The sequence below is a fragment of the Ascidiella aspersa genome, chromosome 9 (genome assembly GCF_963924565.1).
Source record: "Ascidiella aspersa chromosome 9, kaAscAspe10.2, whole genome shotgun sequence".
Lineage (NCBI taxonomy): Eukaryota > Metazoa > Chordata > Ascidiacea > Phlebobranchia > Ascidiidae > Ascidiella > Ascidiella aspersa.
The window spans coordinates 7864045-7888506 of NC_139455.1; the positions used below are offsets into that span (position 1 = coordinate 7864045).

The following is a 24462-nucleotide window of genomic DNA, read 5'->3' on the forward strand; positions in this document are numbered from 1 at the left end:
TCTTGTTGGGTTGTTTTTTCATTGGAATAGCTGCAGCCCAGCCTGGCCCTCAATATCCATATGTTGTTGGTCGCTTTAATAGTAATAGTGTTCATGAAAGTGCTTGACGGTGGATGCTTCATCGCAAAAAGGTAAATATATTCCACAGAAACAATTGTCGTAACGTTTTCTTTAAATAACCTGTACTTAAATAATTTGTTAGGTTTGACTTGCCAAAAATGCTGCATATTTGAAGGATTAAATGTAATATTTTACATTGTCTGACTTGTTCGATTAGAACATTTGATTTTATTTTCAATTGGAATATGTTTAATTATTATAGCGATTGGAATTTCTTTTAGATTTTGCAAATACCCAACTTGCAAATATGTTTTACCTTATACACCCGAGATTATCTGCATTTAATACGGGTGCGGAAAAAGTGATATGTGTAGGTTTTGTACACGCAAACCTGTGAGCATAGCAAATGTCGATATGCATTTTCCATGAATAAATAGGTTTACAAAAAAGGTAAGTAACAATTGAAGCACAAACCGACTTGAGAACAGCTTCATGCAGTTTAAGAACCGCAATTTGACTTTATATTATAAGACAAGGAAAGTAGCCACGTTGGGACACTGAATTTTTAATGTAGATCAGCTTTTTTTTTGATCGGGATGTTATGTTAATTTTTTGTCTACTTTTGTACATTTACGGTTACGAAATATCGCCAGAAATTGCACCAATAGGTTATTTGTTGCTCTATTAGCATTTTCGGGTTTATAGCCTAAAATTACCATATACGGTATTTTACGGACCATAAGGCGCATCCGATTATAAGGCGCACTGTCAATAAATTGCTGTGATTTGATTTTTGCTCATACATAAGGCGCACGATCAATTTATCCAAATCGCCCGGGCGTCCGCAACACGCTGAGGCCTCCACAAAAAAGCCGAAACTTGAGCCGCGTGGTAAACCGCTCCGCTCTTTTTCCTACTCCTCCCACTTTTTCTTCGCGCTCCTCTTTTTCGTCTATCGCAGGGATGTCCAACCTGCGGCCCGCCTGATATTTACGTGCGGCCCACCACTAATTCTCACTTTCAGTAACCTTTATTAAAAACAGTTGTTTCGAATATCATCAAAACGTTAAGATCGCGCAGTATTTGATGTAGGCATAATCTTGTGTTTTCTATAATCGAGTCTAATGTCGCATTTCAACATCCATCGAGCACTTTGTGCACCCATCATTGCTAAGTACGATGTTTGTTTTTCTGAATGTGTGTTTTTCCGGACCGTTTTAAGGAAATATGTTAGCCCAAACACGTGAAAACTTAAATTTTTGCATATTTGCGCATAAGTTCACTCTCGAAGAACGGGTGTTTATAAGTTAGGTTGTTTTATGACGTCACGATATGACGCAACTTATGACGTCACCCCTTTAATTTGAGAGATTTTGCGGCCCATCGAAATTTTTAAAGTGGCAATGCGGCCCATTCTGCTAAAAGGTTGGACATCCCTGGTCTATCGGTACTGGTTTTAAGTGTAGGAAATAAATCACTTCTGTACTTGATCCACACATTAATAGGCCTACCATATGTCCTCTTTTAGGAGGATTTGTCCTTTTTTCTCAAGAAAAATGAATGGTCCTCCGAGGACGCTAAAATATGTCCAAATGTCCTCTTTTTTTTGCATTTCGAGTTAGTTTTTTATACTTTTAACACAGTGGTTCCACCACGTACCACCTCGAGGTTCTATGATCTTGTTGCGTTCTAACAAATTATCGAAAAACTCAAATTTACTTAAAATGTATATAGGATTATTAACAGGGGTGGATTAGCTAATTAATTAGCCCGGAAGTTTCGAAACAAATTCGGCCCACTAATCTTGAAAAAGTTTCCCTTTGTTAACTTTGCAAGATACGGTAGTCAAGTTTTGTGATTCTTTCTCATTTTTCTATGATGTGATAACATAAATTTGCATAGATGTTCCGGAAAGATAATAATTCCTATCAAAGATGAAGCATAAAATATTTAACTACACAATCATAACGATGAATGTAGTTTATTACAATAGAACAAAATGCTAAACTACTTCGTAAAACTGTAATTTTATTTAAAAATATACTGCGCATACCACCCAAAATGACTTTCGTACCACAGGTTGAGAACCACTGTTTAACAGGACCTCTAGGCGAGACGTTGTATTTATTTTCAAAAAAATACTGTAGCCATGAAACATGCTGAATTGCTGGTTTAAAACAGGTTTTCCAACATATTTAATTTTTCGCAATAATTCTAATGGTTTCGTTGGCTTGTACACCACTCCTACAGCGCTGTGCAAACTCTGTTTTTGCCAACTTTAACATTAAAACGGCAAAACATTTTCCGCGCGAATCTTTTGTTTTCTACTTACTTGATCAATTTATGAGGAAAAAAAGGACTTAAACTGCGCCTTATGGTCCGTAAAATATGGTACTATTAAATTATAAAGAATTTGACATTCAATTAGAAAATAACATTTACTAGTTACTTCATAATGTGCGTTAAAATGTACAATAATAATTTAAACCTATAGATTTTAAAATCTCATTGACATTTGGAATTCTTGGAAGAAAAGATGACTAACAAGAAAGATTAAGAGTTAAAGGCATCGGCTGCTTATTTCACAATTGCTGAACAAATCCAATGAAATGTATGCAGTTAAATACTTTAAGGTAAATCGAATTTCGCCATAAAGTCTCCTATAAAATCTAAACCACAGCAACGCGTCTATGTTAACCGTGAAATGCTCCCAAATCTTGGAAAAAAAATCCCGTATCCCTTATCCTTCTCAACCCAGACAGCAAAAACGGTAAGAAAACTTATATCAACTCAACTCGGCGAACCAGAAGTCAAGTCCGTTTTTCTTCAAACGAACCAATGACCATTAGAAAAAATTGCATGTCCACCAGTATCCAAACCATGAATCCGATTAGTCAATCCATCCCAACACTATCAGTCGTTTATCAAGTCGCCACTTATTAGTTGAATATTGTACCAGTCAACGCTCCAGCATCCACTCAAACTATTAGGGGGAGGGGGTTAGTTTCTAAGGTTGATGTCACTCAGACTGTCGAATGTAGCAGTCACTCTGTGCCTAAGTCGGTCCAGACCTAGACTATTATGCTCAGAACCGCACTTACGTTCACTCAGATTGCAATAAGAAATAACCAAATTGCATCACCTGGTATAAAACCTAAAAAACGGCAGGGTGGCAGCCTTCACCTACCATCATTGGCCCGCTTCGAATGGTGACAGCGCTTAAATCAGAGGTCCTAACGTGGGATGTACCGCCCCCTTGTGGGCGTTGGCGAGTTACAAGGCGTCGTTTTGTCATTTGGGAGGGGGGCTAAACGCACATAAGGGGGCGTTACGTAAAAGTACCTTCCTCAAAATTTATAAACATTTCAGACAAAAATAATAACAAACAGCATTGTAATATGCAACATTTAACCTTATATGACAAGTTTAAGTTTTGCGAACATGTATAGTAGTTTACCGATCATTGTTACGTAATATTTGGCTTTTATGTAAGGTTGTTAGTTGTTGTTGCGTTTCACCGGTTTTATACGCTGCAAAATAAGGCGGAGGCTTGGTTGCACATTTGGGACAATCCTTATCAGTCGCAATTATGTCCACGACATAATACTTACGGTGTCAATGGCACGACGATATGCGAACAGACAATGTGGATCAGCAAAATGTAGAAAACGTTTTTCGACGCTCTAATACCCCATTATATTTTAAATTATTTTATGTTGTGCAAGTTTAGGCTGAATAAATTCCCATTGTGCGTCAACCACATTACTGCGGTAGCGGTAGATAAAATACGACCCTTGACATAGAAATGTAAGCATATTGTTTAATATGTCCCTAAATAGGCAAGCTTGCAGTAACATTGTTTGTGATATTCTGCGAAACGTTGCATTGCAGTGTTTGTTGGTAACAGGTTCAGGCCAAACGACAGGGGTACGTAGAAGCAATTGTTAAGTGCCTCATAATTATATTCTCCACTGAATATTTCTCCAGTGCACAAATGAGAAAATAGCATAAAAATTAATATCAACTATGTTTTTGTAATGCTTTCGGCATTTTCTCATTTTTTGTAATTCTTGCCCAATCTCAAAAAACTAACCTTGTGTACGACTGCAGTCGGCGACCCAGGTTGGTTCGCGACTCACGGTTCAAGAAAGTAGATTAAAGAGTTTTGACTAGTGCTATATATATTTTAATGCTCAACAGACAAACCTTTGAACCAACGAACAGAACATTCTGCTCTGCTGACTTCGCAGACCAAGATTGCTTCTAATCCTGTTTGGGCCACAACGTCACTCAATCGCTTGACAAATTTGACTGGCGGGGCTGAAAAGGGAAGAACCGATGTTATCTGATGATTTTTTCGAAATTGTTATTCCGCACTGTATTAAGCTGAGAGCCGCATGCGATTTGTTTTGGCAGTAGGCCTATATAAGAAAAAGTTTTTCGCTTTTATTTTATCCCATTTAGAATTACTAATAATTTTGTATAAGAATTAATTGCTATAAACGACAGCTATTTAACAACTACATATTGTGTTTTACATTCTTAGCCTAACAACTTTGTTAAGCTTTTTTCATTATATTTCTTACTTTTCACTGTCAGTTTCGCCTTGTCCTGAATGTCGCCGCATTGAAACTCGACGTGGCCGCTATCTTTTAACTTTAAATTCCGCAAGGTGGCGCTATAGAGATTCTCGTTGCAAGTAATCTGGCGCAAAAATTATGGAACTATAAATACATAGTACGTTTTAATGTGAAACATAAATAAAACATGTACCAACATTAATTTAAGCTTTGTAGTGTTTTATACCCAAAGCTTTTTATCAACCTTGGCCACCCAAAAATATCAATAGTTTACCAGGCAGTCTTCATTATTTGCGAGTCTTTTTCCGTTGAGCTTCCACTGGGCCGAGCCTTTTGGAAGGCGTGAGAGGCGAGTTTGGAAACTGACAGTATCCAGCTCCTCACAAGTGAAATCCGACAACTTTTCCAGCACTTCGACCATTGGCTCTAAACGATATGAAAGGCGATTTAAATCAGAGACTGAAGAATATATATAATATAGGTTCAAATATGCTTGTAGAATTGTTGAGATATTTCTTTGCTTAGAAGGTTCAGATATTCAGTGATAAATTCACAAGGGCTTGGTTTTATTTCTGGAACCAAACACCCACACACCGACCTGCTATTTTAACCATGCTGGTTGAAAAGTCGTGGAGCGTTTCACAAGAGAAAATGCCCGAATCGGCACAGGTCAAGTCCCTAATGACCAGTTGACGCTCAAGACCGCTTGGGCTCAACATCTGAATACGACCATCTGTAACGAATCAACATTATGGGATAAATTCATTGTTCTTTTGAAATTGTATTTTTATATTGACCAAAAAATATTCGGCGAAGCTTACAAGTTAATTTAAACAATAAACTTTTTAGGCATTAATGAGAGCTGAATGGTAAATTAATGTATGGATTCTGTTTACTTAAGTAGTAAAACAATTAGCACCAGGTTTCTGCTGGTCGATCACTGTTCCGCTGACGCGTGTATAAACAATAAAACTCAATTTTTTTAAAGGAATATATATTTTGCCTATACTGGTTTCGTCAGTTCCTACAAGTAAAATAAAATACATATACACAACAAAGTAGGATGCCTTGTTCGCGCGGTGGTGCTTTGCATTAGATCACCTAAAAAGCCATATAGTTTTCTTCTGAATGCCGGTTTTGTTCTAAAACATTTTACGAAATCTGCACTGCTTTCATATGTTTTTGCCTTTTAATTATTATTTTGCTGTGTATATGTATTTCACTTCACTCATAGGAACTGACGATGCCAGTATAGACGAAATATATATTCCTCAAGGCCCGTTTACACTACAGCTGCACTGAGCTGCGCTGGGCGTGAAATTGTTTTCACTACAGCTGCGATGAGCCGAGTTGGGCGTAAAAATCGCTCCAAAGCGTAACTTTAAGCTAGCTGCAGCTGCTGCACGGGGCTTGAGTTTAGCAAAGCTTGAAACGCTCGCCACAATAGAATTTAAATGTAAATTACGCTTTGCTCAGCTCAGCGCAGCTGTAGTGTAAACGGGCCTTTACAAAAAAAAGTCTGATCCTGGTTTCACTCGAGTTTTTAAACTTTCAGATTTACTGCTTAGTATATAAAACGGAAAAGGAAATAGGTTTTTTTGATGAACAGCTATATACGTATTCATACCTTCGTCGTTGGAGGCTGACATCATAAGGCCATCCCTGAACCAACTCACAGCTGCATCTTCAGTTGTGACTTTTATTGTAAGCGTCAAGGTGTCTCCTTCACTTTGCTTAATCTCGTCGGGAAGCGGCGAAGTAATGGACTGGATGGTTTCTGTGTAAAATAAGGGTGTTATTTTCCCACAAACGAAGCCACGCGTCCTTCTTGATTATTTACTTTCTATATATCTCAGAAAACTTCTCTATAATTGGTTGTTACAAAAAGGGCTGTGGAGTCCAACTCGGGACTCAACGGAGTCGGTTTGTTTTGCTGGAGTTGCACTCGGGACTCAGAAAGACCACATAAGACTACCCGAGTCCCGAATCCGACATGCGCATGCGGAGTACGAAATTTCGTAATAAAATATATGATCGAAAATTTTACAACCATAAATTTTGGGTAAAGGAGACGGAGTCGGACTCGGGAGTCGGAATCGGGTTTATTTTTTTAGCCGAAGTCGGACCCGGGTTATTTTAACCGACTCCGCAGCCCTGGTTACAATTGTAAAAGCGATTTGTAATCAATGAGAGCCTGCATTTCCAGTACCTTTGACAAGAATTTCAAAAGATCTCTTCATGTCGTTATCGCCATGATTTTTTCCATCGTTTACGTTATCAGCATTATTGATGATGACGCAATCGTAAGTTCCCCCGTCCTGTGGCTTTATTTCGCTAAAGACGAGTTTCTTCACGCACCCTTCCTCGACAAGCTGAAAAAAAACAATGAAATATAATACAAAAACAAACAACGTAAGATGGACTATGCCTATAGCGCAATTATTTCGCGACATAGTGGTTTACTGAAGAATACAGGATTACGTACCTAATATGTGAGCGTAACTTGTATTAGTTTCTATGCCTAACTTCCTAATTTTGGAACTTTACTTTGATTTTTTCGGAAAATTTTGTGTTAAGCTGAAAGTAAACCTCTGCTTATTTCCGAAAAACTAAAATTCATTCAGTACTGAAAATACAGACATAAGGACAGTGGTACAGAATAGTGATAACCCCACAGTAGCTTAGCCTTCTTGTAACTGGCCGCATCCGTAAAATTGTTCGCAGGTGTCGGAAAATATTTTTTAAATTTAGCGAAAACTGTGCTCAATAGAAAAAGCACACAAACGAGAGAAAAAGTACGATCGCGCTAAACTGTATAAGGCGTATTCTAAATCTGCGATTCTCAAACCGTTATGCCGCGGCAGCCCTGTGTGCCTAAAAAAATTCGTAAGTGTGCCACGCAACTTCCTGTATTTTGGAAAATAAACTGTGAGGATTAATAATAGGGATGCCGAAAATCATATTAATTAAGTTGGGGCTTCCCAAACTTTCCAGTCTACCACCACTTATTATCACATTAAACTTTTTAGGGCGTTAGCGCACTACGTTTAAAAGTTATACACAGAACATTTCTCGTTGTTTGCTTTTGCAATCTGCCCGCATTTGTGAAAGTAATGTGCAACTTAGTTGGGGATTGTGTTTTATATAGCATTGACTTTTTTATTCGAAAGATAGGAAATGCGCAAATACATGCAACACAAAATTACTGCAGCCTTTTCACGACCCACAGTTTGGAAATCTGTGCAAAGCTAACTGATAATATTAATTAATTAATATTATGATAAATATGGGTACAACTTTATTTTCTTGTCGTGGGGTAAGGGTACACGAAAACAGACAAACCGCAATAGTGTACCGAAAACTAAGAGTTTTAAAACTACTTCTGTAAATGGTAAAATAGTTAGTAGCGTAAATTTTAAACAAACGGCTTTGTTGCCTAACAAATAGATTAATAGGCTAAGTTCAAAAGTTATACAAAACATTTAGTTACAGCATACACTAAAATAAGTTTTTAGGTCTAATGTCAAAACATAAAATACATATTTAAAATAATAAGGTAAGTTTTTACACATGTAAATTGCCTGAAAGTCAAAATACCTGATTCATTTTGTAAAATTGAAGGACAAAAGTTTTTCAAAAAAGATAAAAAATTCTAACAACTGGTATAAAATGGCTCCAATATGACGTCACAAAAGCATTACTTTACCTAGCAACTGAAAGCTAGCAAGTGCACAAAAAAATGGAAATTTAAATAAGTTTAAGAGGAGATGATGCTGAGAGATGTGAGCATTCCAGAGAGAAGTTTTGAAATTTATTAGCAGTTTTCAAAGGAATTAATCGTCCAGCAGTTTTTTTGATGCTTAGAATGTTTTCAATATGTAGTAGCATATTAAGGCAATTCTAGAAACGTTACAATGAAATTACTTCTTGGAGACAGAAACCTAAATTTCGAAGACTTTGAAAATACTTAAACTGAGGGTAAGTCGCATTTACTATCTACAATTTTATCAAGAAACATTAAACTGGAAACAGTTCAAGCTGTAATTTGAAGTTGCTAAAGCTGCTTGAATATGTTTGTCGTTTAATGATGTCTTTTACTTGTGCTGATAATATAATTAAAAGGCAAGGGCGGATATGCATGATGTTTGTTTGGGGAGGAATGGTAAATTATTCCGCAATGACTTCATAAAGTTACGCCATAACGTGACGTCACAAAGTTACATCCAAACATGGCGTCATAAAGAAGTAACATTAAGAACCTCATGAAATTTGCTTCATTTGTTAGTTCATTCCTAAGTTGTTAAGAAATTTGCTCAATATCGCCAGTTTCTCCTTGTAAGCTGTTTGTTTCCTATATGATAGATTTTTCTTGCTACTAATCCAAAAACGACTCAGAATCGGAACGATTTACCAATTTGATTTAAAATTTCATATTGATGCAAATGATTGTCTTAGAGCAGTGGTTCTCAAACTTTTTTAAAAAATTTACGCAACGGTCCCCTAGCTATTTTTTAAATTGCCCACGGTCCACTTAAAAATATACACAAATAAACCCAAAATAACACGTTGTTTTTAATGGTATCAACAGGCTTGGGGATACCGTATTTAGCATTGTAACGCTAATCACTTTTGGAGTAAAGTAGTCACGAACAGTTTTAAAACCGAACCCACTGTAAAAAAACCCATTCTCATAGCACAACGCAATACTTTGACGTCACAATGCACAATTCAACTCAAAGCATGCAGTTACGTAAATGAACAACTTATCTTAGCTTGTGATGACGAGCTCAAAAAACGTTGGAATTACGTTAGTTTAGGTCTATCCTGAGTTTGGCTTTCCCTTTTTTGTCCCACAATTAGGCCTATATACTGCATAGTTATTAGTATTGTGTTTGTTGAGCTTCGTTTTGCAGAGTAAGTTGCCTGGAAATTTTATTGCCCAAAAATTTTACTTGTTCAGAAGCGTCGTGTTGATTTTTTGTTAGCTGCTTCGCGGTCCCAGAAAATTGTCTCGCGGACCCCAGTTTGAGAACCACTGTCTTAGAGCATTTTGCAAATGACTGGACTGACAGATATCTCAATTAAAATGACTTTATAACATCTGTTTAATCTTAACAAAATTGTAATTGATGGGAGGGATGTCATTGTTGGATGTAAAAGAGTATCGAGTAAATTTGTAATCAAAATATAAAATCTCATTATTTGGATAAGAAACAAACCCGAGATTTAATGTATATAGCTCAACAAAAAAAGCATCCCGATAGATCGGCTTAGATTCTTTTAGAGCAGGGGTCGGCAACCTTTTTGTAGTCGCGGGCCAAAACCAACCTCAGAAAGGTCTCTGCGGGCCGCACGAAATGTTAACTATAAGAATTATGTTATAAAAATGTTAAAACTACAGTGAATCAGGCGGACCTCGGATCTTTTTTGCGCCTAAAAACGTGTTTAATTACATTTAAGGAAGCAGTAATAAAGTATTGGCACAAAGCGCGAATAAAATGCGTTTGTTTGGTTTAAAATCCGAGTCCACACATCATCCATACTACTAATGAACAGTGCAATAAAACTACTTTGAGGAAACGCAATAACATTAGTTAATCTAGTTGAGTGTTTGTCAACCTTTCAAAGTCAGGGCACACCTGGCGAGCGAAGCGAGTGCGATTTTATTTTGGTATAACGCCATTCCTTGCAAGTTTTCATTAGCCTACATTGCCGACAATAAAAAATAAAAAAAATGCTAAAAAATGTATGTCCAATATTTGTGAATACGTTTTCCGTTTGTCCGCGACGCACTTGGCAGCCTTCCACGGCACAACGCTAAAGAAGCGCTGATCTATATTTCAAAAGACAGCGTCAAAACGTAAACAAACCGAATGGAGAAGGATCATTCGCGCGAAGCGTGAAAATTTTTCGCACTTACGTAGTTAAAATAGTTAAAAAATATTTGAAATGGAATCGTGCCCAGTTTGCCAAAGAGGCGGCGGGCCGGATGAATTTAATCGGCGGCCGGATCCGGCCCGCGGGCCGTAGGTTGCCGACCCCTGTTTTAGAGTCTTAAGACCAACCGTGGTAATGTTCTGTAATATCAATAAATACATACTACAGTCGATAATTAAAATCAAATTTTAAACCGCACTACGAAAAGGACCAATGTTGGCAGTACAGAATTCAGTGGTCATCAACAACAGCAGTTCAAGCATATACTTGACAATTTTTTTTTCTACGGCTAATAATGATGTATCAGTCAAGAAAGATATTACGCTGCCCTTGAATCTAACACAAGGACCCCGGAATACAGCTGGTCTAATTAATACAAAATTGCACTATGATGCAGGAAATGTGCCATTGGCTACAACTTGCTGTGGAAACATATTTGCTAAACATGCCGTGAAGAACAAAGTGCCGACAAAATAATTCGCGCATTGTTACAAGACCTCTAAAATCTTACCGTGACGTTTTCACTTGATATGTCGATCTCTTCACCATTGCGCATCCACTTGACCTTTGTGTCTGGATCGGTGACCTTGCACGTTAAGGTGACGTCATGATCACCTTCGTCACAGTGCAAGTTGTTGTCCAGGTTGGCATCGTCGGCAAAATGGGTCTTAGGCGGGGCGGGCGGCCCGTCTATCTATAAAATTATATTAAGTTATTAATTTTGCTTTTTATATAATTTGTACTATTAAAGAAATACAAATAGATTTGACAAACTTTACTAATAAAAACATACAAATAGAATTGACAAAGTCTGTCACTTTTTGAAGCTCTGGGCTACAATATTTTTTTTTAAACAACTATTACATTTGATAATAAATTGCAAAGCCAAAAAGTCAAGTAGATTGACAGCATCTTGATTAAGACGTTTCGATACGAGCTTGTATATTACATTTGCATTGCATAAAAAGGCCTAAAACTACTTAAATGTGATGAGCAAAGGCAAAACAAAAGCGTTACCTCTTGGGCGCCGAGTTCCAATTTAAGTTCGCTTGATGTCTTTTGTTTATCCACAGTGCATTGGATCGATCCTGCGTCTTCTGCACAAACGTTTCTTATTGTGAGATGGATTTCGTCGCCGTGTTGCTTGATCTTGTACCTTTACAAAAAAACGTTCCAGTTGTATATGGGCAATTGGACATCTATTAAAATGTAACACTTATGTATGTTTTAATTATTATTAAGTAATTTAATAGAGATTTTTTTTGAATTGTTTGAAAACCAAAGTGTAATTTCACCACCATTGATCTATCAGTCAGAGTTTATTTGGTTATGTTTGGTCAAGGTAGTTTTGCATTATTCTCAAACTACAATTGTCTACTAGCGCAACACAGGATTTTATATTTCAAGTAAAACCTATATGCCTGCTACCTATATGCCTGCTACAAGCAGCAATTATATTATCTTTTAGACGCACCTTGTTTATACTATACCAAAAAGCTCAGTATACTAAAGTAGATAAATCGAATATATTTCAAAGATTAGCTAATATATACAACTTATACCCAAAACCATTACCTAAAAGTACTAATACGACTATGTAATTCTTCGTTAGAGCCACTTATACAGGGGATGAAAGCTACTAATATACGGCCTGGGCTCCGAATAGCGACTGTTAGAAAGGCGACCGTCAGGGGAGCGGGTTCACGACAGCAATTCACTTGCACAATGTGCGCAAAAACGTACAAAAAATGTGCGGGCATTTTAAAATGCCTTAAAAATGTGCGCACTTTTTTTCCAGAAAGTTTGTACATTTTTAAATGAAAACGATTCTAACTCCAACTTTAACACTAACTCAAAATTGAGTATATCTCGTTCTGACCCACCAGTAAAGTCGCTATCGTAACAGTTTCTGTTTTAACGCTGTGGCCATTTATACAGTCCCTCTATTGACAGTTAATTGAACCATAGTAAAATTTTACTAAGTGTGATAACCGACGCCTTACAAGTAAATGCTAAATCCGCACCGCGAAACCCCAGGGATAACCCATCTCCAGAGCACTTATTTTGACTGTGAAGGCACTTCTTCTCTCCATAACCTTTCTCTGAACCCATCCTGACTTAGAATCCCCTAAAACTCACTTATTCTCTCTTCCTGTCAGGACATCCCTGTAAACAACTCATTTTTCCTTTCGTAAAACTCACTTCTTGCTTTTAGGAGGAACCGGGATACCACAATGTGTCCACGTCGATCTGCACTTCCCATCGGATGAGAGCTTCACCACGAAGACGACGTCCTCACCGAGCAAGGCCGACGTCACTTCCGGGAGGTCGGAGCTGATCTTCTGGAAAGGCTCGATCTCGAACCAGCTGAGGACCGTGAGCTTGCAGGAGCAGGCAGTCTGCGGCTCACCTGCGTAAAAAGCAGTGTTGTAAACAAGTCATTTTATAACGACTTAAATCCCAGACATTTTAAAATAACTTAAGACCAAGTCAAGTCTTTCTAAATAAATACCACGTCAAGTCTCAGTAAGGTCTTAATAAGATGATGTCAACTTCAAGTCAAGTCCTTGCCATAAAAATAAAACGCTTCACTAATAAAATTGGTAAACTCGTCCGATTATGACCAATATCTTCACAAAAAAATAAAAAAACGCAACATCAAGTGAAATGAGTTATGTATGACAAAAATTATGATAAATAGCTCAATTGGATAAAAAATGCTTAAACAAAACACCTCATTTCAACCCAAGTCATAGGCACAAAAGGCTAAAGTCAAGCCGAGTTTTTTGTCTAAAAGACTAATGTTACATTAAGTCATTTTGCCCATAATAAGTCTATTCAGGTCTTAAATAATCATTGTGACTCAAGTAATTACACCACTGATAAAAACTAAACAATATTATTGGTTGTTTTGCATTTACTTGTACCGTGTATCTAAACCTCAACGCGACACAATACTCTCCAGTAGTGAATTTAAAAAAAAATATGCAGGCACTTACGTTTTTATAGTATTTGGTTCATGCTTAGACATTGCTGATGACCGATGAAACTACGGAGTAGACTTACAATAAAACGGTTGCGAAAGTTTGCCTACTTCAACAGTTTGTTATGAAACAAAATCTGGTTTCGTATTTTAGGAAGGTATGAACAGAATTGTTTGTGCTTGTTTTAACCAATCGTAGTTTAGAGAACCTCAACCTGGTTGAGTTTACTTTCCTTTTCTAACCAGACAAGAACATTGCCACAAATAGCGTTGAAAAAGTAACAGATTGGGTTGAAAATGAGCAAACAAACTAAAAAAAATACGAAATTTGTGGGTCCGACACCACAGCGCATTTCATACAAGCTCTATCTGTGGGTCACCTTAATAAAGCTTTATTATATTTTCCCAAAGCAATCGACAAAGTACGGCTACAAATGACAGGTAATAGTAGTGCAGAATATGTAACAATGCTAAAATATTTTGTCATATCTATTAAACATTTGTTGCAATTTAAAGTTGCGACTGTTTTTGACGTTGAAACGGCAGTGATGGAACTGTATGGCTCCAAAACGTTAGCAGCTTAACTTTATATGCATAGACAAGACAATATACCGTAACTTCTTTTTGGTTATTTAGTTGTCGCCGAACGGTATACCAGTTAAAATATGTATTAAATTTTTCTAACTTGGTTACTATATATTGTTTTACAAATTTGGACCTCTACCAAGTTTAACAATATTAGGAAAGACGTGTTGTTTTGGTAGTTAGTGTTTATTTGACCGACCGACATATACAATACCAGTATAAGTTACTTGAGGATGAAATTCCATGCGTTTTGCTTTGCTTGTAAACATGCTATAAAACACTACGACGCTTACCGATCAAGACGAAGCTTATTTCACCGGATGACCCGCTTTTTATGTTTTTCAGATTGAGGATCTGAAATTCACCTCGCTTTTCAATCACAACATCGTGAGAGTTCTTCAGCTCGTTGCCCTACAACAAAATATATGTAATTGATGATATTTTATGTCGAGTTGCTTTAAACACCGTTCAAATAATTGATTTTACATATTCTGGAAACATGTTTACCGTTTACGCCTATTTTTGTTTGTTATTTTTCTACAAAAACAGCAACTAAAAGCATAATTAAATCTTTAAACACTTGAACAGTCAACCACACATAAAAGAAAACATTATTATTATTCGACAGAAAAAAGGTGGCAGAAAACGTGTAATGTTCGTAAGAACAAGGGATAATTAAAAATAAAAAATAAATCTTCAGGTAATGTACCTTGAGATACCACTTTCCCAACTTGTTGACCGACTTAGAAAGGGCAACTGTAAAACTTGCTTCAGCGTTTTCCGTCACAGTGACGTCACTAGGAGCCTGGATGACGCAAACTGACTTGGCTAAAAACAAAAATATAAAATGCCTCATCATGGTATATATTAAGCGACGTATCTTTGCCTGGTTAGCACATCTAAGGAGTAGTGGTCATTATTATTTTGTAGCTAAGTTTGAACATCAACAAACCTGCCGTCTAGTATTGATTGAATGCCACAAACGTTTTATACGGTGTTCAAAATATGGTTTATATGTGGATTTCCATCCGGAACATGTATAAATTTATGTTTTTCTATGTGATTTAATGTGTAAACGTTTTTCTTTAGTTTAGCATAAAAAGATGTAATTGAATCTAAACAAGTAGAATAAAAGTCGAGATTGAACCTGGTGGCAATGCGTTCGCTCTGCTATACTAAATTACATGCGGCGAGGATAGGATTCGAATCCACGTGTGCAGAGCACAATGGATTAGTATCACCACTCCACCCACATCAAGTACAGTTTTGTTTGTTTCGCGAATTCAATTAAGTTGTTGCAATATCGCAATAAACACTAATAGTTGTTACGGTACTTAAAAAAGCAAAAATTAATATACAATACCAAAATGTTAGATTGAATACGGGGCCCCACAAATGCAAAGCGTCTGCTCTTCTATATTCGTTTAAAATCGTTTGTTCAATAATATCTGTTAAAATTTAGACAAACAATTTTTAAAATTATAAAGAAAACAGATAATATCGTGAAGAGACCTTTCTAAATGATAAATTGCACTTGTGCAAATATAATAAGCGTTAATACAGGTTTCAGCGTAAGAGCTTTCTTCTTCAAATTTACCCTTCTGTTTTAAATTTGACCACGTCTCACCTTTGACCACCAGCTGAGCCGATGACGTCAGTTTTCCGTCATCGGTGACGAACTGCACGCTGGCACTTCCTGTCTTTGTGAGGTTCCTCATCATTAGGGAATGAGCGTTGCCCGAGGTCATCATTTGACAAGTTTCTCCTCTTTAAAAAGTAGTACATTTTACTTAATGTATCTATTTTACTCATACCCGCAAAAAAATTCTACTTTTTTGCAATTGTATCCCACGCCATGTTATCGCTTACACCATGTGGACGAAGCCTAGCCTTCGGTAAATCACAAAATCTAAAACTAGTTGCAATAAAAATCTAGGTCTAATTTCGATGATTAGTAATTGGTCTAATTTTAGTGTTATTATAAACCTGGTGTTATACCAACGTTGAAGTTATCCCAACTGTCTTGATGTTGGAGTCCACTTATATTCCCCATGGAATATTGTCTGTATTTGTAATAAATCCTTATTGGCAAACTAAATTATGTATTACCGCTATTTCTGTTTTCTTTTGGCATTTCATTGGATAATCAGGAATACACGATCCTGGACAATCACTGATCAACAAACAGAAAATGTTATTCAGTTGGTATAAGCAGTTTAAAAATGCGGGTTAAACTACTAAATAAACTGTTTACATTTACGTAGCACACGTGCAGCCTGATGTTTGGAAAAGCGAATCACATGGAAATAATCGGCGGCCCAAGATGCTGTTAATATTAGCCCTGGTTTCAACTTGTTTCAAGCTAAATGTAAACCCACCTTTGTTCTAGTTTCAAGCCGTTAAGAAACCATTTTCCCGCACAGTTTTCGGTGCTTAATTGCACGTTAAATCTGGCGGTTTCCCCCTGAAAAATCGATATGTCTTCGAGGGGCTGAATTATGGTGGTCTTTTTGGCTGGAATCAAAATAAATGCGATCGCATTGTTAGTCGGGGAATGGCGAAAGTAAACTTGCAAGGAATATAGGAATTAGGCTAATGTTTTTGTCTCAGGGTAATATATAGAAATTATAAAGATATGAGAATTACTATTTTGCCGCAAAAAAGAAACGATGTTGAATAATCTAAAATCTAAATAATTTTCCAGATTATAGGTTAGTTGTTTATCTGTAATTTTAAAGTAAAACTAAAACTATCAGTCCACGGAGCCTAAAACGAGTTACCAGTCACTTCATCTTCCCTGAAGCTTGTTTCAAGAGGCAAAGTAATCTGTTAAACCTAAAAACTGCTGGGAATTTCCATTTTGGGGTGGTAACAATTTAAACTGACAAATACTCACGTATCACAATTTCGGTAGACCCTTCGCAGCAGGGTCCGAAGCCGGCTTGGTTGTGTCCCTTCAAGCGGAACGAATAACCTGTGCCGGGTTCCAATGACGTCACGGTATATTGACCAACGCTCGCCTTAACTGTGTCCACCTGATTGAAAAAAAAAATCAACCCTTTACAAAGATCAACGATACGTGTTAAGTGATTTCCAGTAAACTTCATATCTACGAATAAATATGCTGTTGCTGTCAGGCATTGTTTCAATTGTACAGTTTTTCTTTTGGCAAAATTTTATAAAAGTTCCAACGTTTCGACCGCCTATTCGGACAATCTTCTTCAGGGCAATATAATTGCAGCTAAAGGCGAAAACATTACATATATATACCAGACAAACAATAAAAGAAAGAAAAACAGCAATGAGCCACGTTCTAAACCACGATATATACGATATATTCATATATACGTTTATGCAAAAATAAAATATATTAGGTGAACTTAATATTTACGTTTATGTAAAACTAAAATATATTTTTTGCAAATGTTGAAAAAATCTTAGTTGAAAAGTAAATTATTTTATGACAGCCACCCTGCCTAAGAGTTACAAAATACCTCTTTCCATTGATCTGTTTTATTGGTGCGCATCTCGACGACGTATTGTAAATCGCTTCCAGAATCTCTCAGGGGCGTCCACGTCACTGTGACGTCACGATCGTCGTGACGTTTAACCCTGGGAGCGTCAGGAATACAGGGCAGAGCTGTAATGTTACAACAAAACAGTGTACTTTTTATACAGGCGGATTCTTTCACAAACAAAACGTGTAATAGGTCTTTTGTGACTGTATACAATTTTCTAATACAAGAAGACACGTCGTGGATAAGCAAACACCGTACTATTATTTACGTCTTGCTAGCTTGAAAAATCAAATTGCATTATTTCAAGATGTACGGTTTTTTTCGGTTTTAGGCCGAACAGCGTTCTTCAATTTTATGAATATTTTTGAAGTTTAGTTTTTTACTCCATTATTTTAATGTTGTTAACATTTTAGCTGTTAACCACAATGCTTTTTCTGAAAAACTCGAACCGATGTATCAACGATATCACAGATTAGAATCTATTTACTCCGTTTTTATTTCGTGCATACAGTTTTTGTTCAGTGCTCGACTTCAAAGTGAAGTCCAAAAGTTTTTCTTATTTTCGGGTTAAAAACAATTTATTGGTGGGTTAAGGGCAATAAGTTTCTTATGTTAAGCGAATTCTAAATTGCCACCTAAAACAAACAACAAAACTATTGTCACCTAATAACAATAACCAGGGCGGTGGGTTTCGTAAGGGGAGCAAAATCTCAGTGTCATAGTTGCGCGAATCAACTAAAAAATAACTCCCCCAAAATCGACAATTACCTTGAACACGCAGCGATGTTGTGATGGAGATGTTGGTGCCGGGCACACGGAATACAACATCACCGGCATCTTCTGGTTTCACGTTCATCAGCATCAAGGAATGTTTGCCGTCCTTGGACGATATCTTCAAATTGAACAGTATGAAAGAAAAGGTTTTGCAAACATAAGCGCTGTATTGTGCATTATAAAACTGCACCAGGAAACCTAATGTGTACAGAATGTGCCTCTAATCATCAAGAGAATACCACATATAGTTTAACGACATGTGTACAGATTTTTATAAAACATATATGTATTATTTATTATACTTTATTAGCTTTTATTAAAATAATGCTTTGCGCCGCTTTAGATCAGCACAATTTAAATAATACTGAAATTACAGGAACATTATAAATTTGACAACATAAATCAATAAAATATAGGTATTGATTACCTTTTAAATTGAAAGTTAAAACTCTAGAATTACAAATAGCCTCTGTTAAAGTAGGCTACCCAATACCCATACTATATTATAGATAGATAGCGATTATTATAAGTGTTGATGGAAATTGTCATCAGGCAAATAAAGTTCAAGCATGTTTCTAGAGCAAGGACAGAGAAAATACGACTTCCAATCAAAATATAAACAAGTATACATCTACTTTAAACTAAGTATTTAAATAAACGGTTGAAATATATAAAACAAATTTCAGCTTACTGCAAAAAGCATATTTCCTAATAGTGAAGGATCTGCAAAAAAATATCTCCTCGTACATACCTTGCACCTCTCGGAAGCGAGCATCTCTCTTCCGGCCAAACTCCAGGAGCAGCCCTCCACGTCTTCCGAGATCCGATGCTGGAGGATGAGAGTGCCGTTCTCCGGGACCTCCATTATCGCTGGAGCGGGAAGACTGAGGACCCTGACTTGGAGAGCATCTTGGTCGACACTTGGATCGGAGTTGTGTTGACGCTCGGACAGGATTTTTGAGCTTCTCAAGTCTGAGTTATTAATATGGCCGTTAACATGGTCGTAGAGCACGGGTGGCCAACCAATCAGATCCAAGAGCCGCATTTGTTACTTGGTTACTCGCTAAGAGCCACGTCACACCTTACACACATGGATCGAAATGAACGGCCTATCACTCCATTTCTTACAAACTCTACAAAGCGATCGAGCAAAGCGCGAAAAAAGCGTCTTTATTTTTGTTAAATAGACAAAATTTTAATTCAGAAGAAGACGCGACGCATTGATTGAAAAAGTACACATTTCTCGATATAATGTTTGTCAATATTATTTGGGCATATTTTTTGCGTTTATAATGTTTCAAAACAGTTACTAAAAATATAATGGCAAACAGTCCGAGTCGAAACTGGCAATAATTCATAACTTAACCAAAGGAAATCAAAACCAAATCATAAGTGCAACATGAATGTAAGAGCCGCATATAACTGGGTGAAGAGCCGCGTGTTGGCCACCACTGTCTTACAAAAATTATACGAAAGTTTGTATTGTTTCGTTACGTTTGGGACTCCACGAATCTGTCAAAATATTTTTTTTGAAACCTAAAAAAGGAAATTGAACATTTCATACTTGATTTTAAATTCATTTTTGTTTACAAAATCGAGATTTTTCTCACGCTGGATTTAATATTTTTCAATTTGGTACCATATAGTGTTACCACATTATGTTAATATTGAAAGTAGTGCGCCTTGTCGAGTAATCAAGTAATAAAATCTAACTACCACAGAAACATATATTTATACATTACCAATGTAAATTACATCTACCATAGTACAACAACAGCGCAAACTCGCGATCTACTCTACACAACGTGCGAGTCAAATACCTTCGTCGCTGCGGTTCGAATGCACCAGAAGCCTTCCAGAAGCGAATTGGTTTCCAACTTGACACTTGTACTCGCCGCTGTCATTCTTGGCCGCCGACTTTACCGTCAGTTGGCGGAGGGTGCTGTGGTTTAAAATAGGATAGAAATAAAACGCATTATTTATGTTTTTATTATTCTTTCTTTGTATATTTATAATACTTTTTTCATAGATGACTACTCATATAATCATAAAGATGTGCTTTTGATTTCTATGCTGAAACCTACGAGCTGTTACCTTACTTACGCGCACATATTTAGTGGCAAAAAATTGCCCTTTAGTTGAACTGCCACATAATTATATTGTTAGATTTAGGGTGTTTTTTACAAGTGTGTCAAATATTCCTAATTTTAAAGGAGCCAATGCCTTCCACAACATCGCTAAACTCCAAATTTCTTTTGGCAATTATCATTTCAAGAACAGCGTTTATTTAACACAAAAGTAAAGGGTAAAACATTATACGTGACTTTTACTTTGACACAATCTGTGTCGTCATTAAACGCTTACCCTTCCGCCTTCATTTCGTATTTGTCAGTCTTTTGGTCGAGCATCTGATCCTCCTTCCACCACGTGGCAGGTTCGTTCTTCTTGCTGACCTTGAGTTGACATTGTATCACTGCGTCCGCGCCCTCGTGCGCCGCGATGCGGGCGTTTGGGGGACGCGCAAATATCGAGGGAAGCAGTCGGTCTGTTCAAAACAAAGCTCAAATGCACTTGCCGAATCAACCGACAAAATAATTAATCGGTGACTAGACGTTTTGGCTAGGGTACTGGAAAAAATGGAATAGAAGAAGATACAAATTTCGCTATGTCGTAAGAACATTAAATGAAGTATATATAGAATAAATAAAACTATCGGGACGTACACGTGTCGTACAATGTTAAAAAATAGAGCACACAAACATCGAAGCAAAATCAAACTAAGACTTATAGTACATATAAATTTAACTTTACAATCTGCAATGACACGAACTATAGTTTAGAAGAGCGTAAAGCATTTACGAAAGACTACTAAGATTATTTTCAAATAGGTGTTTTCATATTGTTTTTTTTTAGCTAATGTTTTGTTTTTAAATTTTTTTATTCATATATTTTCTTTCGGAATTACGATTCCTGCGTGCTTTCTGAAATAAGTCAAAGTAAGTAACTAATCTCAACTTTAGATATCACGTTGTTGTTTTTTTAACTTTTATCAAAAAACGTGACCCCATTTTAGGTGCTGCGAATATACCTTTGACGGAGATTTGTATAAGCGCTGTAAACAGACCGCCAGCATTGCACGCAAGGACTGAGTAGAGCCCTTGGTCATCCCACTGAACTCGGGCGATTCGTAGTTGGTGAACGGCGTCGTTCTTGTGTAAACTCAACCTAAAACGTAAATATAAGTTTTATTTTATAAAATAGCCAAACAGTTGTAATGAGTTGACACTATAAATGGAAGCAACAGTTTATATAATAATAATTTTGGTGTAAAATAAAACAAATGGTCAATTTAATGAAATATATTTGCCCCGTATAAAAGAATAGGTGTTAAATTGGTTACACGATAAAATGGCGTTCCGAAGGTCAAACGGCTCACTTTTGTTACAGTTCCTGTTTTGCAGACAAGATTAGTATTTTGTTTGTAGTCTCATTTATACGTGTATTTTGCCAAGTTTAAAGATGGATATAAAATAGTTAAAGTAAAAAGATGCGAACAACGTAAGGTATGTAAACAAAACAAATTATAGCAGCTGAGGCGTATAAACAGCAAACCCGGACTTAGGTTCCCTCGAGTCAGCAATAATACAGTATCATACAGGTTTACCTTTCAAACATTAAATTGGTATATTTTTTCAAATCAATAACACCTACACTTTACACTATTGAGATTTGAAAAGTCAGTCCCACCTGTTTCCGGTTTTCAGTACAATCCCGCCTTTGTACCACGTTACTTCCGGTTCTGGCGTGCCCCTGACCGCCAAACTTATCTTGGCGTTCTTGCCAGCGGTCAAGGTCACCGCCTTCGAGGTGGAAGCCTTTCTGTCGTGCGCGCTTCGATTCTGCGCAAGCCGATTGGTCGACGACCCGTCTTCGGCGCAGTTCGCGCCCGACGCGAGCATAGCTTCGGATCCGAACTTTAGCGAAGGCGGCACCGAGTTCTCGCGAACGCTGACGTCAAGTTTTACGCTGCAGGAAACCTCGCCTAGTGATAAGCCGCAGCATTAGGCCGGTGATTGCCGTGCTTGCCACAGTTTTCTACCAATTTCGTCTTAGTAAATTCCCGACACTACACATTTTGCGCATTTGCAAGACGTTTGAAAGCAGGCGTAGATTTTGACGTTTTTTTGAATATTTTAAGACAAAACATGTTGTATTTTTTTCGGATATTAGTTAGAGTTCGCAGTAAGACATAATGAGAATATCAAAGTTCATACAGAAGTAGGTATCATTTTGGACGTTTTGAATAACTCTTTATTCATTTTCAACATTATTTGAAACGTTAAAAATAATATTCTTCTGTACGGGCAGAAAAGAAAATATATAGGATGTGATTTCCAACCAAAATATTCTGGATTCTTGGATTTTTTTACATTAAGCACATTGAGATATGTAGCATCTATTTTGATTATTGTCACAAAACAGCAAATCTCCAAGCAATGCAAGTAAGGACACTTTTTTAAAGGACGAAAGTGGATAGTTTTCAAATCACAAGATATCTTCGTTAAGGTGCAGAATTGACCGTTAAAATAATTGCAAAACCCTGATTAAACGCTTTACTGTTATGATACAAACTTGCAGCATAACTTATTGTTTGTTAAAAATTGTGTAATATACTTTTTAAGAAAGCACGAACAAACATGTTTTACCAGCGCTGTTGGACGCAGTGCAGAAATAGAATCCATGGTCATTTTGATCTGTCTTCGGAATTCTCAATGTATGATGGGACTTCACATCTTCAACCTAAACAACCGATATAGCGTCAAACGTGGCACGTTTCACAGAAAAGTTCTCTGAGAAACTTTTTCGGTTAAGTTAGTCCGTGTTAGGCAGTTTTGCGAAGTCAACAGCTGACCAAAACTTTAGCGACAATTTCACTGCTATCGTGAAAGTCAGTGTTAGCAAAAAGTTAAAGTCGATCCTTTTCAAACTAATTCAGCCAAATTGCAGTCCAAGTGAAGGCTATTGCTAGTTAGGTCCAATTCAAATAATTGACAGAAAAGTTAAATGTTAAACTAATAAACTCTTTAAACTCCTCAGTTCTCAAACAATGAAAGATACACATATGTGTTCAACAACTGTAATCTAGCCGTTCTAAAGCTGCCATTTGACCAATTATTACGGCTTACGTATCATTAATAGGCTAAACCGAAAGCTATCGCAGACTCACCAAATGTGTCGATCAATTATTTTTTTAAATGTTTTGATTAGCAAACAATAAAAGTCAACACCTATAGCACACAAACTGATTTACATGCAAAAACGGAAGCAGCCGATCCACTAATAAATTAAGGGAATTCCTAAGCCGTTACATTAAAACAATGCCTATTTACCACGTAATGTCCGTTTGAAGACAGAGTCCGTCCGTTCATCTTGTGCCAAGTCAGTTGGGGCTGCGGAACTCCATGAACGGTACATTGGAACGCTGCCGAGTAGCCACAACGCACGGTGGCGCTGTAGGGCCGCGTCACAAACACAGGGGCCAGGGGCAGGACGTCAAAAGGGGTGAAACCCTGCGTTTCACCACCTGAAATCAAATAATTTAGTCTATTATTAGACGTGTATTTGCTTTCATTTCGTATAAGTGTAATACAGATTTAGGTATTTAAGATAAATCATGATGTGTGATCTATGTAACACACCTAGTACCAACAATGGAATTAAACTGAGTAGATACTCCGTTCATATGAGTGTACACGCTAAACGTAGTCTGTGTTTTTGCACAAAACGCTTTTATTTACCAAAAAAAATAAATGTGGCATTTATAAACCGCATAATGCAGTTAGACAAGTTAGTCATTTAAGACCACCTAGATGGTTAGTGGATATAGCATAGTTAAGCGTTTAAAGTAGCCAAATATATCTTACTTTATCACAGAGAAACGTAAACTTTTTAGTCAATCTTAAAAAATAATATGAAAGGTTAGACAATTTTGTTCAAAAGTTTCGTTGAATAAAAAACAAATATA

At 36.9% G+C, this 24462-nt stretch overlaps 1 protein-coding gene across 1 annotated transcript in view; it reads right to left on the reverse strand.

Annotated features, from left to right (window-relative positions):
* LOC146132166 (obscurin-like) overlaps window positions 1-24462 on the reverse strand; it is an 86749-nt gene that overhangs the window by 57467 nt on the left and 4820 nt on the right. The window contains exons 7-29 of the mRNA XM_083397233.1: window positions 23828-24021; window positions 23144-23237; window positions 22185-22479; window positions 21526-21662; window positions 20802-20982; window positions 20258-20379; window positions 19189-19409; window positions 18432-18555; window positions 17640-17785; window positions 17042-17180; window positions 16524-16659; window positions 15773-15912; window positions 14855-14973; window positions 14439-14556; window positions 12780-12987; window positions 11595-11733; window positions 11089-11271; window positions 6850-7012; window positions 6268-6417; window positions 5239-5373; window positions 4915-5066; window positions 4647-4764; window positions 4267-4380 (exon numbers count right to left, since the gene is read on the reverse strand). Of these exons, the coding sequence (XP_083253359.1) occupies window positions 4267-4380; window positions 4647-4764; window positions 4915-5066; window positions 5239-5373; window positions 6268-6417; window positions 6850-7012; window positions 11089-11271; window positions 11595-11733; window positions 12780-12987; window positions 14439-14556; window positions 14855-14973; window positions 15773-15912; window positions 16524-16659; window positions 17042-17180; window positions 17640-17785; window positions 18432-18555; window positions 19189-19409; window positions 20258-20379; window positions 20802-20982; window positions 21526-21662; window positions 22185-22479; window positions 23144-23237; window positions 23828-24021 (3528 nt within the window). The remainder of the gene's footprint in view (window positions 1-4266; window positions 4381-4646; window positions 4765-4914; window positions 5067-5238; window positions 5374-6267; window positions 6418-6849; window positions 7013-11088; window positions 11272-11594; window positions 11734-12779; window positions 12988-14438; window positions 14557-14854; window positions 14974-15772; window positions 15913-16523; window positions 16660-17041; window positions 17181-17639; window positions 17786-18431; window positions 18556-19188; window positions 19410-20257; window positions 20380-20801; window positions 20983-21525; window positions 21663-22184; window positions 22480-23143; window positions 23238-23827; window positions 24022-24462) is intronic.